Source organism: Falco biarmicus, chromosome 1 (assembly GCF_023638135.1).
Source record: "Falco biarmicus isolate bFalBia1 chromosome 1, bFalBia1.pri, whole genome shotgun sequence".
Taxonomy (NCBI): Eukaryota; Metazoa; Chordata; class Aves; order Falconiformes; family Falconidae; genus Falco; species Falco biarmicus.
In genome coordinates, this window is record NC_079288.1 from 114,282,906 (window position 1) to 114,299,216 (window position 16,311).

The 16,311-nt window shown below is 39.7% G+C and overlaps 1 protein-coding gene across 3 annotated transcripts in view; it reads left to right on the forward strand.

Moving 5' to 3' along the window:
- Positions 1-16,311, forward strand: part of INPP4B (inositol polyphosphate-4-phosphatase type II B) — a 213,017-nt gene that overhangs the window by 74,752 nt on the left and 121,954 nt on the right. For all 3 annotated transcript variants that reach the window (XM_056362789.1, XM_056362797.1, XM_056362787.1), the window contains exons 5-7: positions 71-121; positions 3,136-3,215; positions 12,804-12,915. In XM_056362789.1, the coding sequence (XP_056218764.1) occupies positions 71-121; positions 3,136-3,215; positions 12,804-12,915 (243 nt within the window). The remainder of the gene's footprint in view (positions 1-70; positions 122-3,135; positions 3,216-12,803; positions 12,916-16,311) is intronic.

The following is a 16,311-nucleotide window of genomic DNA, read 5'->3' on the forward strand; positions in this document are numbered from 1 at the left end:
CGTTCTTATTGGAAAGTAACAACAAAAGAGTAATGTTTCTTTTGCCTTTTTTTTCCTCTCCCCCTCTCAGGTCCGCACCAGTGTCCTACCTGATCACAAGGAGCCACGAGCTGATGTTGGAGTAAGCAAATTTTTTTCATTAATTGACCTTTTTAACCTCATCAGTAGATACAGACACCCAATGAAGTGAAATGGTGTTCTGCCTAACTGCTAAACAGGAGTTGGCTAGCTTTTTTAATAGCAGAAGCTGGGTAAAATGAATAAAAAAAATGAGGCAGAAGAAATAGTCTCAGTGATTGATGTAATCCCATTCACGTATTTCTTCAAAATCTTTTTCAATGGAAATTATCCTGTGGCGAGCATCACTATCTAGACTTCCTGCTACTGCCATACAAGCAGTCTGGACAAGATTGAGCTTGGAATCACTTTGCCTCAATGAGCCTGGCCTTATGGTTTTCATGTGCAGAGTATAAAAAGTTCTGCTGTGGGGGTTGGCTTTGGGTTTGCCTTAAGAAATTACACTGGTGACGTACGGAGAGCCAATTTTTCAGTGTAGGTCTGTAGAAATTCTGGCAAAGGTATTGGGTTGTCATTTCTGGGTTTGAGAAGGCTAGAACTTCCTAGGGTGGGAAATGTTGGTCCTGCTAGAGCTGAATAAAAGAACAAACACCATCTGGTGCAGGTGTCAAGACGTGTGTCTGCAAACATTTAAAATAACTGGAATTTAACATTTTTAGCCTAAGGTGTTAACTTTCCTGCATTACCAGGGCTTCCTTGGCATATTTTCCTGGACTTCAGCTAGTGTTTGAAAAATCTATAGCTTGGCAGCAAGTTCAATCTAAGTGAAATAATCACTGTGTTTCAACTTCTCATATCGCTATTGTAGAGACTTTTCTCCTTGGCTGACTGAGATTATTCATCAAACTACTCAAGGCACATATTTTAAGATGTATAATTTTAAGTACCCCACTAGCAAAATTAAAGAGGAGCATTACTCTGTAATTAGTATTATGGCACCAGTTCTGTTTAAAGCCTACTTTTGAAGCCTCTCCAAGTCACCTGTGCAAAGTTAGATTGGTTTGTAGGCTGCCAGTTCAGGCCCCAGGGTAGACTATTTGTATCTATATCGGTATGGAAAAAGTATTCTCCAGCATTGTTTGAAATTAGACCCCTTGAACATTAGCATAACTCTCTTCATTTGGGTCATGGGATCATTCATGATTTTATTTAATTTTGCAAATAACTCCTAATCAGTTTCATTCCAAATATTCCTCTCCCTCTTTCCAAATGGTAAGGTTGCAAATACAAGCAATCACGTGCCACAAAATGCCAGAATAAAGGCTGCTTTACAGATGTTGTGCTGTAGGAAGGGTTCTTATTAGACTAAGGATATACTTTTCTAAGGAGATAACTAATCTGAGCTAAATGTGCCACCATAAAGTTTTAGTGAAAAAACAGTCATGTTGACTGATCTAAAGGAAAACAGAATACCTGTATGTTCACTTTAGCAAGGCTGTGCGTCATCATGTGTCACACCTGACATATTTCTTGTAAAAATACTTGTTTCATTTTGGCAGTGAAAACTAACCATGATCTTTGCTTGTACAGCTGCAGTATTTTTCTCTATGTATTTCCTATACGGTTTTTTCCCCCTGTTACTTCCTGTTCAGCACTTCCCAAGTCCACTGTTTTCCCAGCTTTCCCTAGACTCTCCACTTCATTTTTTTTCCTTTGCTGCTTAAGTGCCAACCAAAGCGCACAGGAAATTTAAGCCTGTGTCATTGATAGGAATGGGCCATAACAGGTCACTTAGTTTACCAAACTGGAGACCAGTGTTGATGCTTACCTAAAATAAGAACTGTCATTTGAACTGTACATTTTATATGCAAGAAAACCTATCTTATTGTAAAGCTTTATTGTTAGCATTCAAACACTCATTATCTATCAAGCAGGCTGCAGGGCTTTTTCTCCAGAGTAAGTTACGCTTCTCAGTAGCAACAAATTCTCTTTTTCCCTGAAGGGGATAGTTGCTTTCTGCATGCAGCCTGTGTTGACTCAGAGCAACTTGATTCTTCTTTAAATTGTATATCCAAGAACATATATGGTTTAGCCTGGAATTTTGCTTTGCCAGTCCAACAGTAGAGTAAAATTAGTGTAATGTAATAAAACCAGTCTTCGGGTACTTCTTATCGTATTCTTGCAAAAATTCAATGTAGTTTTATGACCTCATTATTATTTGTTCAGAGCTAGTGATATTGAGTTGTATATTTGAAAGATAAATGGATAGAAGTTGGCTGTGCACCAGTTTTCTTTCCTGTTGTTCCCAGGGCAAGAATACTACTGTTGGCCATGTTGACCAAATGAGATTTTAGCAATGTGCAGTGGGATGTGAACAGGGGTTAAAAAATAGCAAAAACGGAAAAGAAGATGCATTTGTTTTCGTCTTTGCATTGTTTTCTTGGTAATGTGTGAAGGTGATTTTGATAGAAGGAGAAGATACAGTGGTGTAGCTTAATTAAACTGTAGACATTCTAATTTCACTAGCACATTTCTCTGCACTTGTACTGCAATGAATAGGTCCACCTTACAATGGAAATAAAGGAAAAAGGCACTGCTGTAAGCTAGAGGAATGTAACATTTCTATTAATAAACTTGTGCTGAACTCAGTGTAAAAATACCTTCTTAGTAAATACATTCGTCTTTGGAATACATAGACGGTAGTGCCTAAGGCTTGAGGAAAAACCATAGCAAGAACAACTTCGGTAACACGCTGAAAATTTAGCATTTCTTGTAACCTAGAGAAATACAGAAAGAAGATGCAGAATGCAAGTGCACTGAATAGTTTTCCTGTGACTATACATTTTACAACCTGTTATTTTGTCAGGTTGTGAGACTGTGCTTAATGAAAAAGAGAGAGGTTCCTGTCCATAAAACCAGAGTTTAACAATTTGCTGATAATCATGCTACAGGTGCATAAAAAATTTCTGCTGGGTAGTGTGTCAAACTAGTATATTGGAATGTAATATTTTTCTGTGTACCAAAGAAAGATTTCAAAGTGTGAGACCAAATAAGAAAACAATTAAAACTTCAAAAACTAATGGAGTTGTTATCTTTTCTTTCTGCTTTGTTTTGTAGAGAAGCTTCCTGGGCTGTACAACTTTTAGAGTAGGAGACTTGGTAAAGTCAAAGGAGCAACAGTTGACCCTTACCCTCAGGTAAATGTTTTTCCTCTGTTGTAAACTGTGTTGAATTAATAACCCATGGCATTTTGCATCTAAAGAAGAGCCAAAAAGCAAAAAAGGTGAAGGGTCTAGAGAACAATTGATATGGGCAGTGGCTGAGGGAATTGGAGTTGTCCTGGAGAAAAGGAGGCTCATGGGGGAACTTATTGCTTTACACAGCTACCTGAAAGGAGGTTGTAGCAAGGTGGGTGGCAGTCTCGTCTCCCAGGTAAGAAGAGGTAGGATAAGAGGAAATTATCTCATTTTGCACTGGAGGAGGTTTAGATTGGATATTAGGAAAAAATTATTTGTTGAAAGGGTTATCAAGCATTGGCACAGGCTGCCCGGGGAAGTGGTTGGGTCACCATCCCTAGAGGTATTTAAAAGACATGTAGATGTAGCACTTGGGGACATGGTTTAGTGGTGGACTTGACAATGCGAGGTTAACAGTTGGACTTGGTAATCTTAAACCTCTTTTCCAACCTAAGTGATTCCATGATTCTGTGATTGCTGCTTAACTGTGTTTGAAACTTGGTATTACTTCAGGTACATTAGATGTCAGCTTGAAGTGCCTCTATTTATACCATGTGCAAAGTCAAAATGAAATACCAGTTCTTTAGGCTGGAGCTTGCCATGTGTCAGATTAGAAAAGGTTACAAGAATTGCAGAGAACTTGAAGTAGGGGGATGTTCTTTCAGAGTTTCCTTTAGAAAGGAGAATAGGTTCTCACTTTCATTTGATGCGTGTGATTTAAAGAATTAACATTGTACAGTTTGCTGGCTTGATGACTAAGCATATTTAAAGATGGTGGACTTAATGACTCAAGGCTTCTTTCATGTGGAATTGGTTGCAGTATCCTAAACTCATTCTTATATGCAGCCAAACTCAAAGAGCAGAGGGAGTGGATGTGCAATTCCAGTTAGTGACACAGAGCTACAGGAGAGTCAGAGCCAGTACTCAAAAACTAGGGCTGGGCTAATATTTCTTAAAGCTGTGCACCGAAGAAGAAAGTCCTGGTTTCACCCCTGATGCTGATATGCGCGGCTTAAGATGAATCAAGACACAAATCAAAACTTTTTGAAGGTTAGGGGAAACCGTTTAGGTGGTGATTTTCAGAATGAATTAATTGGGCTTTATACAGTGCAGGGATTTTGGTGAGCTCATTTTTGCAACCACAGTGGAGGCTTATTTGGGATTACTGGGTAGGCACAGGTAAGCTTCACAGAGCAACTGCCTAAACTCACCCTGTTTCTACATAGGCAAAATTTTGGGAGGAAAGAAGCTGTGACTAGGAAAAATGAGATATTGGGATGTGTTCTGCCAGGGGTATTGTACTTATGCTCTGTAGAAAAGTTGTGTTATGTTCTTTATCCTGTGCACACAAAGCCAGCCTTGATTTCACTGAAAGCCCAATTTACAGTCCATTCAGTGATGTTGTAGTACTGTCGCTATGTCAAGGACACTGCATTTTTCTGGAAACAGAAACTTCTTGAAGTATTTTGGTTTAGTACTGCACCTGTCTCCCTATCATAACAATAGTGTTTGCGTGTGTGTGCAGTTTACAGGGCAAAGTTAACAAAATGCCTTGATTTTAATTTCTCCCAAACGCAGAAAATGCCCTGCCTAAAAAGCAGATACCTTTGTTTTCTAACAAACAAACCCGATGGGATAAAATGTGAATTGACTAGTCTCTGTGGAAATGTATGGCTAGGAAAACAAACACTAACTTAGTGTTCTTATAGAATTTCGAGTTGTCTCAAGTTCTTTAGGACAGACTTTGCCTCTCTCATTGACAGATTGAAAACCTGATGTGAAAGAATGCCTCTGACAGATGTCATAATAATTGACAGAATGTAAAATTTCAGGAAAGTTTCAGAATAAGTATTTTGTATCTCACTCATCTAATTTGTAAACAAGAAGTTCGGATAGATAACTTATAAGCAATAGATGACAGATTGCCAGGTTAATTTCAGCTGAACTTCTAAGCCTTTTCAGATTTGCTTTTAATTAATATTTTTAGTACTGTATGTCCTCTTCGTGCAGCTAACACTAGAAGACAAATATTGTGCCAACTCAAATTAATTTGCAGACACATTATGTTGCAGGTTTTATTTAGTTACATTTTTTTTAAAGAAAAAAATCCTAACGTTTTAAATGTGGGATTGTTTCCTGATCATGGATATTCAGCAGCACAAAATCAGTAGAAATGATCCACGTTTCTTCAATGGCAGTTTAACCAGAGCAGTCTACTAACCTAAACTTGCTTTTTTCTAATTGTCCTATTATGTTAGTACACTTCAGGAGGACAGAGAATATACCAAAGGCCTTGAGATCCTCCTTTGTTAGATCTGAAGTAGAGATTTAAGGATCTGGAAATAGCTCTGTGGTGTGCCCTGTAAATATTGGCTCAATTATAGAATCTGATTACTTTTTCACTTTTTTTTTTTTTCCCCAGTTGATATTATCTTGCCATTGTCTTTCTGAGGCACAATGTAACAATATAAAAGTGTTTGTAAAGGAATATTCTTGCATTTTTCTCAGTTATTTTCTGGGGGGCTGGCATATATGTACAATTCCTTTACAAACTGTAGTCTATGTTTTCCCTTTCCCCACCATTGTACCTTAATAGTGCTTAGGGACACAAGTTACGAAACCACTGCAAAAGAAGTTTTTATTTTGATTGTCATTTCTTCTCTATAAAGGTGCCCTAAACTGATGGCTGAGTGTTTACTTTAGATGTGTGCACCTATATCTAATCATCAAAACCTGAACAAGTCAATTTGTAGGATTGCTCCGATGTTCACAATGTACACAACCGTTGTTGGCAGAGGAATTTAGTTACTAGAGACATGGGATTGCAGTTTCCAGTATGAAATTTATAAAAACAGAAATCAGAAATACATTCTATAGGCCTAAATGTTTCATTTTATAACGGTAATGCAATGCCATTTGTTTCGAGCTTTCTCAAAGGATTATGATGGAGAACAGGATGAAATGGGCTATTCAGTAAAACAAAAGCCATATTCAGTAGCAGAATTTTTCTTGACTATATGTTGCAGTGTATCCAATTACAAAAAAAAAGCTATCATACATCCTTTTTTCTTTGTAAATGAGAGTTAGGTATACTGATTGCTAATTTAGTAATTAGAATCATAAAGTCATAGAGTGGGTTGGGTTGGAAGGAACCTTAAAGATTGTCTAGTTCCAGCCCCCTGCCACGGGCAGGGACACCCCCCACCAGCCCAGGTTGCTCCCAGCCCCATCCAGCCTGGCCGTGAGCACTGCCAGGGATGGGGCACCCACAGCTGCTCTGGGCAACCTGGGACAGTGCCTCACCACCCTCACAGTGAAGAACTTCTTTCTAATATCTAATCTAGATCTACCCTCTTTCAGTTTCAAGCTATTCCCCCTTGTCCTATCCCTTCATGCCCTTGTAAAAAGGCCTTCTCCAGTTTTATGTTTGGGATTTTTTTATAGTTGCTTTGTATTTTAAGTTCAGGTTAGAGAATCTTTTTGCCATAACTTTCTTTTAAGAACAGTATAATGTGTTTTTGGCTTGGTTGAGGTCTATGGCCTTTTGTAAAGGGCTAGCAGTTAGAACTTCCATTAGCTGCTTCCCCTGTGGTGGTAGTTTGCCATGTTTCCAGGAAAGGTCCCTTTTAGCTTGGCTGATTTTGGTATGATTTCCAGTAAGTTACATGTAAGAAGCAGCAAAGAAAAAAGATAATAGTGCTCTTTTGTGCTTTCTGTAAAAATAAAGTCCATCGGTCTGAGATATCTGAGATACTCCTCTTAGACAGTTCAAAAGTGTAAATAGGCTACTTCAATATGAAACAAGGGTAATATCAATACCACTTGCCTCTCTTGGCCCCTGTAAGCAGGAACTTTATAGCAATGGAGCTAACCATACAAAAACAAGAACTAGGATGAAGTGCATGAATTATACAGATTATTTAAGATAGTGTGCCTGTGGGTGTCTGTCAATTGTGTACAATATAGACTTTCTTTAAACACGTGGCTCTACTTGACCTCTTGGACAATATCTGTCAATCTGATTAATTTTTTTTTGCTGTCTTATTTTCATTAATCTAGGGAAAGACCAAACCTATTTACCTTTAAATAAAGGAGATAAACCATAGCTATTTTTGAAAAGTTAAAAAGAAACCCTCCAAGACTCCATTAAAGAAAGTCCCCCCAATTTCCCTCCCTCCTAAGACTGTTGTCCAAGTACCTTGTAGTTCAGCGGGCCAGAAGACGTGTAGCTGCACTTCAGTAGTAGTTACATTCACAGTGTTTAACTAGAGAGAATTTGAGAGCAGCACACTAAATTTTGCAGTCGTTTATGTACATATAACTTCCTTAGCAAATGATGACTATAAAATACTATATATTTAGCTGCTTTTCCCTATTAAAATTCAGTGCAAGTCTGCCTACAACTAGTTTTACTTGGTCTCCGTGCTGAAATTGTTTCTTGGCTACTTCATGTCATATCATCCACCCACCGCAGGAAGCAAGTAAAAAATGGCTTGGCTTTATAAGCCAGGCAAATCTCCTGTACAGTTTTGGTGAAACTTGTTTTGACATGAAGCTTAATCAACCATACATTGAGATAATGAGAACTGAGTGGAGTTGAACAGCGCAAAACTTTATTTACCTTTGAATGCAACAGTATGTTATTTACCGGTGGACTTGTTCAAGAACAGTATTGATTGCAATAGGCTCCACTGTCGTTTCATGGAATAAACTTTTCTATGCAAGTATAGTAGTTTTGTGCTTGAATATTTCAGAATCAGTGGAGAAATTAATTTTATGACAATCTGTATGCTAGTCTGTACTAATCACATTTATTGTGTATTATGCATTGGAGAAAGGGGCTGCCTGGTAGGCTGAAAGCATGCAGTTTGCTTTTCAGGCAGTCACTCACCTTGTCATTTATAATTAACGTCGCTATGGAAGTACACAGTCTGCTTTATTTTTCTTTGTGTTCTCGAGCCTTTTTTGAGTTTTTGTTTTTGGAAGAAAGGTATGGCCATGGGAACCAATTAGCAGGCGTAAATTTGCATATTCAATGTGCAGCAATGAGATTTGATGAGAACATCATTGGAGGCAAATGACTGCTACTCTCAGTCCATATAACTCACTTGCTTTTCCGCTCTTTCTCTCTTGATGCCTGGGTTGAGCTTTTATCAACAAAAGTATTAAGGTGGGCACATATTCCTGCTGCTCATGATAGTGCTGGCTAGCTCCTTCCCTCACATTTGAGGGAACTGATACTGACCTGGTGATCCTTTAAGGACTTGAGGTGGTAAGGAAAGCCATGTGTATAATAAACTTTAATATTAGAGTCATTAGTAAGTAATTACAGTTGTAAACCTAAGCAGATTTCAATGATAGCTTCAAAAGTCTCTGGGTTTGGCTCAGTGAGTAGAGCAACTATGCTGTTTTTAACACTGATAGAAGTATTTTATTTTTTTTTTAAGTTCAAAATATACTGTTTCACTCAGAAACACCTCTGCAAGGTGCATCAGAAGATGAATCCTTGGTGACTCCAGCTTAGGTAAAAGTGGACTGTCACAGGAATATGGCTGTGGTAGGTGGAGTGAGCACCGCAGGATGCAGACGTGTTGGACTGAAGGGTTAGGGATAGACTGAAATATTGCCAGCTTTGCTGCCGAAGTCTGCATCCGATGACACTGGATTCTAAATCTGGTTTAGAAATCACTGTTCTAACACTTTGTGTTCTTTTCTTTAGCCATATTCCAAATGCGGATGCACTGTGGAAAGGTATGAGGTGATTGTTGCTCCTTGTGCCAAGCTGCTAAAAAAATGAGTAATTTTCCAGCTCCGTAAACCAGCTAGAATTTGCCCCATGTATGGCCTTCTGCACAGTGACACTTCTTTTTGAATCTTACTGCCATATTCCCCATTGCCACTGTCCCATACTATGCAGGTTTGTCAAGGTGCAGTCCTTTGTCCTGCGGGTCTATAGTGGCTCATGACTGTAAGCAATTTGATGTAGGGACAGGCTGCACTGCACCATGTGAGTGCAGAGTGTGCTTTTCAGCTTTATTAAACCACAACAAATAAGATGATTCTATCCTAATGCATTATGAAGTATCCTAAAACTAATTAATGATTCTCCTGATGCTCGGTTGAACGGTGTGTATGTGTGAGATTGTCTCTTCGTGTTTGTCCAGGCAAATGGCGTGAAGTGTATACATACACACGCTTGTGTGTGTGCGCAGTACTTTTTCTGCTAGTGCAAAGTAAAATACAGATGTTCACCTTATTGAAGTATGATTGCTAGGCTTTTTTATTATTATTATTATTTTTCCCACTGCATCACTTAGGTTTCTCACTTTTAATTTTCTTTCAAGTGAAATTTTAATCTTGAGGTGTTGCTTGCAAGTTTTAAATGCATGGCATGTCAGTTTGAAGACTGTCATGCACCAGTGGTGTTTTAAATTCACAGCATCTGACACAGCTAATGGCGGTTTCTCCCTGGGCATTTATAGAGCTCTTTGTTGATTTATGTGCCTGTAACAATTCAAAAGAAACTCCGGGTTTTTTTGTTTTTAATCTGTGGTTTCATACTTCCATGTGCAAAAATAAGAGAAATGGAGGAGGGAGTACAACTACAATGCAACAGTCCCACTGTTTATTCTGTTGCATTACCTTCTCTTGCAGATACTGCATGTTTCAGATTGTAATATTATGTATGTATTAGACCAGAACAGGAGTGATTTTGAGAAAAAAATGATTGAAAAAAAAATCCATAAAGTTAAATTAGATCAATCACATTTTTCTAAATGTGTATGGAGAAAGCTTCCAAATACGTATTGCTACTCGTGCAGGCAAGCAGTACAGTGCTCACTGCTGTACTGAGGCCAAGCCTCTAATAACAGCAATGACTGGGAATATTTAATGTTCTAAAGAAAGGGAGACAAGGACTGAGAAAACATAATTGGCATTTCCATTTTTGTTTTGTTTTACTCAAGCAACATGCCTTGTTGGCTTGTATCAGCTCATTTTTAAATTCAGCTGTTTTGCTCAACATTTGTTTATAATCTTAACTTACCCTGATGTAATTTTAAATCAGATCTGTTTTATGTAGGTCAGTCTCAGACTTTCAGGTCTCTTTGGCCTTATAAAAATGTCTTTCCTAAAAAAAGGATGGGTAGGGTTTTGCTTCTGGGTGTCAGATGTATGCAATGTTTTCGTTTCAGACCAGGGTAACAGCACAATGCTGTTGCGTACTGAAGTCAGCCTAGCAATGAGGTCACCCACCTGACACTTTGATCAGGACACGTTAAGCTGTTGAAAAAAATTCAGTCTTATCACCACACATCTACTCTGACTTTTAAAGGTGTATGTGACTGGCTAACATCTGTTGTATTCCCTTTCTCCTTGGAAATGTGGTAGTCCATTTTTTGAGGTAGCCTAGTTTGCGTGCTGGTTTGACATATGAAAGAGAAAACGAAGTCAAATAACTAAGTATTAGCAACTCAGAGGAATGTTCTTCCTTCAGAAGAAGCTTAAGTTGTTCTCATGTATTTCAAAATTATTACGTCTTTTTGCTCATAAACACCCTTTGGACATCGAACCCTTTCTTCCTCATTACTTTTCTTTTGTACATTTTGCTAATTCATGTGGCTCCTTTGGTTGCAAGGCTATCTGGAATTGGTTTATTTTTAATTATTCCTTTATTCTAGTCTCGGTAATAAATTTGGCTTATAGCAAATAAAGTAGTGAAACATGTAAAATATGAAGAATTGTGTATTTTGCAAGGTTTTATATAAGAATGTATTTAATTTGTGTAGTTGCAAGATGAGTGTATTCTACTGAGTTGCACACTCAAGCATAATGATTTGCAACCAAAATAATTATTTTAATTTGAAGCTTGGGGGTAGCTATATTTTGAGACTCTACTGTAAAAAATGAAAATTTTGATTTAGCATGATAAATAAGTAGCCATGCCTGAAAAGCCTAACCTATGCACTTAACTTTAGTCAGTGTAAAGAGCCGGCATACTTTGACTTAATTAAGGCCTTATACTGCATGCAGAAATACAGATTGTGTAAAATTGGGGGACTTCAGTGCAGAGACAGGGTCCTGGGGCATGAGCAAGTACCCTGGGAAAGCCTGCGCATGGCAGAAGTCAGCGTGGCAAAGCTGAGCTGAACCTGCCCTGCCTGAGAGCGGGCGACGATGGTGGGCGCCAGCATGGTGCTGCTGGGGGGCTCCCAGCAGGACCTGGTGCATGGAGCCATCCTGCACCAGCAGAACTGGGGGGGGCACCTCCATGCAGCATTGCGCTGTGCGTCGGGGTGTCTGGCAGCCGCTGCTCGGGCTGCAGTCTGTCTCCCGGCTGGTGAAATGGGGAGGAGGGTGGTTGGGGAATATTTCCTTCTTTTACTAATATAACGTGAGGACTATTCTTTGAAGCTCTGGAAAGGTGTCTGAGTTGGAGGGGGTTTAATGCTTTCCTGCCAGCGAGGATTGCCCTACGTATGTGGCAGATTTTAATGGAAACACTTTTTTTCTAGTATTACTGCTTGTGAAGGTAATTTTTTCTTTTTTATTGGCAGCCCTCTAGTCTCTTTTCTATGTATTCCTTCGTCTTGCTTCATCACTTCTCATCTTCGCTTCTGAGATTATACACAGTATTGCCCCAAACTCATTTTTCATTTTTCTTCCTCTCCGTGCTTTTGCAATTCTGCTAAACTTACTCTCATCATTTCCTTTTGATGATTTTTGCTTGGTGACTGTTGTCATACTTTCCTCATTATTATTAAATGATCTGTTACCCTTCTTTCCTTCCTTTCAAAAATTCCAGCTGTTCAAAAAAGCCAGGGGAGATAGACTGTGCCATTAATCTTGATGTTTAGCTGCCAGTGAAATCTGTTTGGAGTTTAAACCCTTGTTTCTTCTAAAAGATAGTGAGAAGTGCTTTTGTTTGGAAATCTGAATTGCTACTTATTTTTGCTTAATTGAACCATTTGTGGAGGTAATAATAAAGGAATTCACCTGGAACTATATTATTTTCTGCTATATAGTTAAAGACATGGGACTGATGCTGAATAATTACTCTGTGGAGGGACTAGAAAAGGAAAAGTGATATTGAGATTAGTTTCATTATTTTGGTTTAGCAGGAGGTTTATTAATATACTAAGCACGTCCTTCCTTTGCAGATTATGTTGGGAAACAAAGCAGTGTACTGTGCAGTGAGATTGCAGTTCATAAGTGGCATACGGGTACAGCGTTACAGTCCTTTCTCTGATGGTCCACAGACAGAGTAATGGCTAGAATGAAAACTGGCAATGTTCGTGGATTCTTCCACCATTTATAGCACTTGCCCATCCTCAGTTCCGTGATGAAAACTTTCATTGCTATAAGGAACTTGGAGAAAATATAACATGCCTTATTGTTAGCATTTGTTTTTTTGACTGTCAATAATAAGTTCAATACAGGTGACTGCAGCTATACAGAATGGAGAGGGGACTAAGTGTTTACTGACAATATTTTTACTGAAGGAATAAAGTACTGCAAATGACCCAATGTCATGGGTTGTTTTTTTTCTAGGACTTCTGATGGTGGAAGGACAGTTGGTACCATTGAAGTCAATCTTGTGAAGATGGGTGAGCTAGAAGATGGGGAAACGGACCACATCACAACAGATGCCCAGGATCAAAAGGTAGAAACTCAGTTCGTTGCACAAAGTTAATTAGAATGATCAGCTGTACCAAATGCCTACATTACTAATTCCAAATTGGGTTAAGAATTTAAACAAAAAATTCCCTGATCTTCCTAAACTAAAAATAGTTTTTCATGAAAATGTACACAGTAATATTCTATCCTCAGTTTCCTAGTCCCTCCCCTTCTTTAGGAAGAAAAGAGCTTGCTTTGACCTCAACTGATCATATTTAATCAATCCTGATCAAAAAACTGTCCATCCAGAGATGACATAAATCTGACTTATTTTTCCCTTGGACAGTTGCTCTGTTTTCTGCCCTTGAAGTCCTGTTCATGTGGATTTTTACGTGCAACCTCTGCCCACAATACTGAAAACCTGGAAAGAATGACAGACAGGCAAGCCAAAGAAGAGGTGAATCCCCTTCCAAAGGGGCAGGTTCTGCTGCATTTCATGGGAGCACACAGTGGTGGGGAAAATCAGTGGGAAGGGTGGCGCAGCAATGGTGCCTCAGTGTGCTAGCATAAGACAGAATTGACTGGAGGGTGTATGTAGGGATTCTGAGTTGGGGTGCTCATGGTTCAGGACAAGAGAAGGACAGAAGGGCTCAAAAAGAGCAAAAATGCTCTTAAATAGGCAAGCTGTTGCAGGCAAAAGCAGTGGAGGCTGGAGCTGGAGAAGATATGGAGGGAGTGGATTTGAGAGGAATGGAGAACCAAAGGAGGGAGGGTGAAACAGGTGGGCGGTCTCTATGATGGCAAGAGATTTGGGCTTGGGAGAGATTCAGAAATGACTGCTCAGAATGAGGACATCAGGGTTTGAATGATTTGCAGTTAATAAAAAGGTCTCTTTAACTGCATCCCTGACTGATGGCAACTGACATACCTGTACAGAGTTGCTTCCTCCTGGTGTCTGCCTCTGCAGCCCTGTTCTTACTGACAGAATTTTTGCAGCTCTAATAATATGGTGTACTGCTATACACTATGGTGTATTCTGCTTTTCATGGGAAAAAAAAAAAAAAAAAGATATTTTACATAATGCTACAGGGAATGTAAAATTAAGGACTGCAATTTTTTTTGTATGGAAGTAACATATAAGAATGTATTTTTGGAGAAAAGGGCATTGTTCTGAATATCTTTTCTACTCAGCCAAAACAGTCTCCTTTTTTGGGCCAAACTCTGAGGATAGTTTTTACACTTTTTTTCACCGTTCTTCTCAGAGTACTTCAATGCCCTTTTAAAACAAGGGACCAGTGGGACCAGTTCCAAAGAAGCCAACAATCACTATGAAATCTTTCTGGTTTTATGCTATAAAACTTCCACAAGATATGTGTGGTGGGTTGACCCTGGCTGGAGGCCAGGTGCCCCCTGAAGCAGCTCCATCACTGCCCTCCTCAGCTGGACAGGGGAGCGAAAATATAACTAAAAGCTCATGAGCTGAAATAAGGACAGGGAGAGATCACTCACCAGTTACTGTCACAGGCAAACCAAACTTGACATGAGGAAATTTGTTTTATTTATTACCAATCAAATCAGAGTAGGATAATGAGAAATAAAACCAAAACTTAAAACCACCTTCCCCGTACACCTCCCCTCTTCCCAGGCTAAACTTCACTCCTGATTTCTCTACCCTCTCCCCTCCAGTGGTGCAGGGGCATGGGGAACAGGGGTTACGGTCAGTTCATCACACGTTGTCTCTGCCACTTCTTCCTCCTCCTCACACTCTACCTCTGCTCCAGCGTGGGGTCCCTCCCACAGGAGACAGTCCTCCATGGACTTCTCCAACGTGAGTCCTTCCCATGGGCTGCAGTTCTTCACAAACTGCTCCAGTGTGGGTCCCTCCCATGTATCACAGCCTCCTTCGGGCACCCCCTGTTCTGGTTTGGGGTCCCAGGGGCTGCTGGGGGGGGATCTGCCCCTCGTGGGCTGAGAGGCACAGCCTGCCCCACCAGGCACTGCCAGGGAATCGCTGCTTTAGTGCCTGGAGCCCCCACGGCCTCCTCCTGCCCCAGCTGGGGGGCTGCAGAGTTGTTGTTCTCACATAGTCTCACTCTTCTCTCTGGCCGCTGTGGCACAGTAACTTCTTCCTCTTCTTAAATACATTATCTACCACCCTCACTGACGGGCTCAGCCTTGGCCAACAGCAGGTCCCTCTTGGAGCCATCTGTCATTGGCTCCATCAGACATGGGGGAAGCTTCTAGCACCTTCTCACAGAAGCCACCCCTGTAGCCCCCCTGCTACCAAAACCTTGCCACACAAACCCACTACAATATGCAGCATGAACTGTTTTTTCAGCCTTCTCTTTCATTTCCCTGTTCTTTGATTTCAAAATGTAGAATGGGACTATTCACAGTTATTTGAGATGTGATTAATGAGCTGTGTCTAGCTTGGGGAGCAAGAAGGCTTTAATAGTGTCTTTCTAGGGGTTTCTAATACTTGTCAGGAAAGACCAACCTTGTGACAGCTCTATTTTCTGTGATCTTTAAAGGAATCTTTAGTTTTATGGAGTCTTGGTTTATATGTTCGTAGTGAGGATGAGATTGTGAGAGTGTAGAGTTCATGAATTATTTCTAAGAAATAAGTTCTGAATTAGCTTTGCTAACTCATTAGATAAACTATATGCAGGGAATTACTCCTGGAAGAGTAAGGTGATAGTTAAATTCAATCTCAGATATCAACTGCCACCAGGGGAGGATTAAATTGGATATTAGGAAAAATTTCCTCACCAGAAGGGTTTTCCAGCATCGGAACAGGCTGCCCAGGGAAGTTGTTGACTCACCATCCCTGAAGGTGTTTAATAGACGCGTAGGTGTAGCATTTAGGGATATAGTTTAGTGATGGGCTTGGCAATGTGAGGTTAACGGTTGGACTCGATGATCTCAAAGGTCTTTTCCAACTTAAATGATTATGTGATCCTACATCTTGTTCTCTGCTTCAAGCTCTGCAACAGAACATCCAGAAACTGGGGAAGCCCTGGGAACAGAGCTCCCTATCATCTTTAGAAGCTATCTGGTGTCTTTTCTGAGTGGGGGGAGGTGGGGCATTAAAAATACACTTCCTACTACATTTAACATAGGATTGCACCAGTTGATTTTCCCATAAACTTGTTATACTTTTATTTTATACACTAATCTCATAAAAGAAATCTTCCAATTCACTTCTATAACAAATTACTTTAATCACAAACTGCAAGCACATTTTAAAGACTTTTTGTGGTTTCTGCTTTGCCCTTGTTTAAAAATTCATGGAGTGCTTACTGACACTGTGCATGTGCAAACTGCCTTGTCTAAAGACAACTCTGAAAGCACAGAACCTGTAAGAAATTATTTTAACCTCTGCCATTGCATTGGTAGGAAACCTTTCTGGTTTATTATGGAATAGCTGATCTTGCCATTTTCT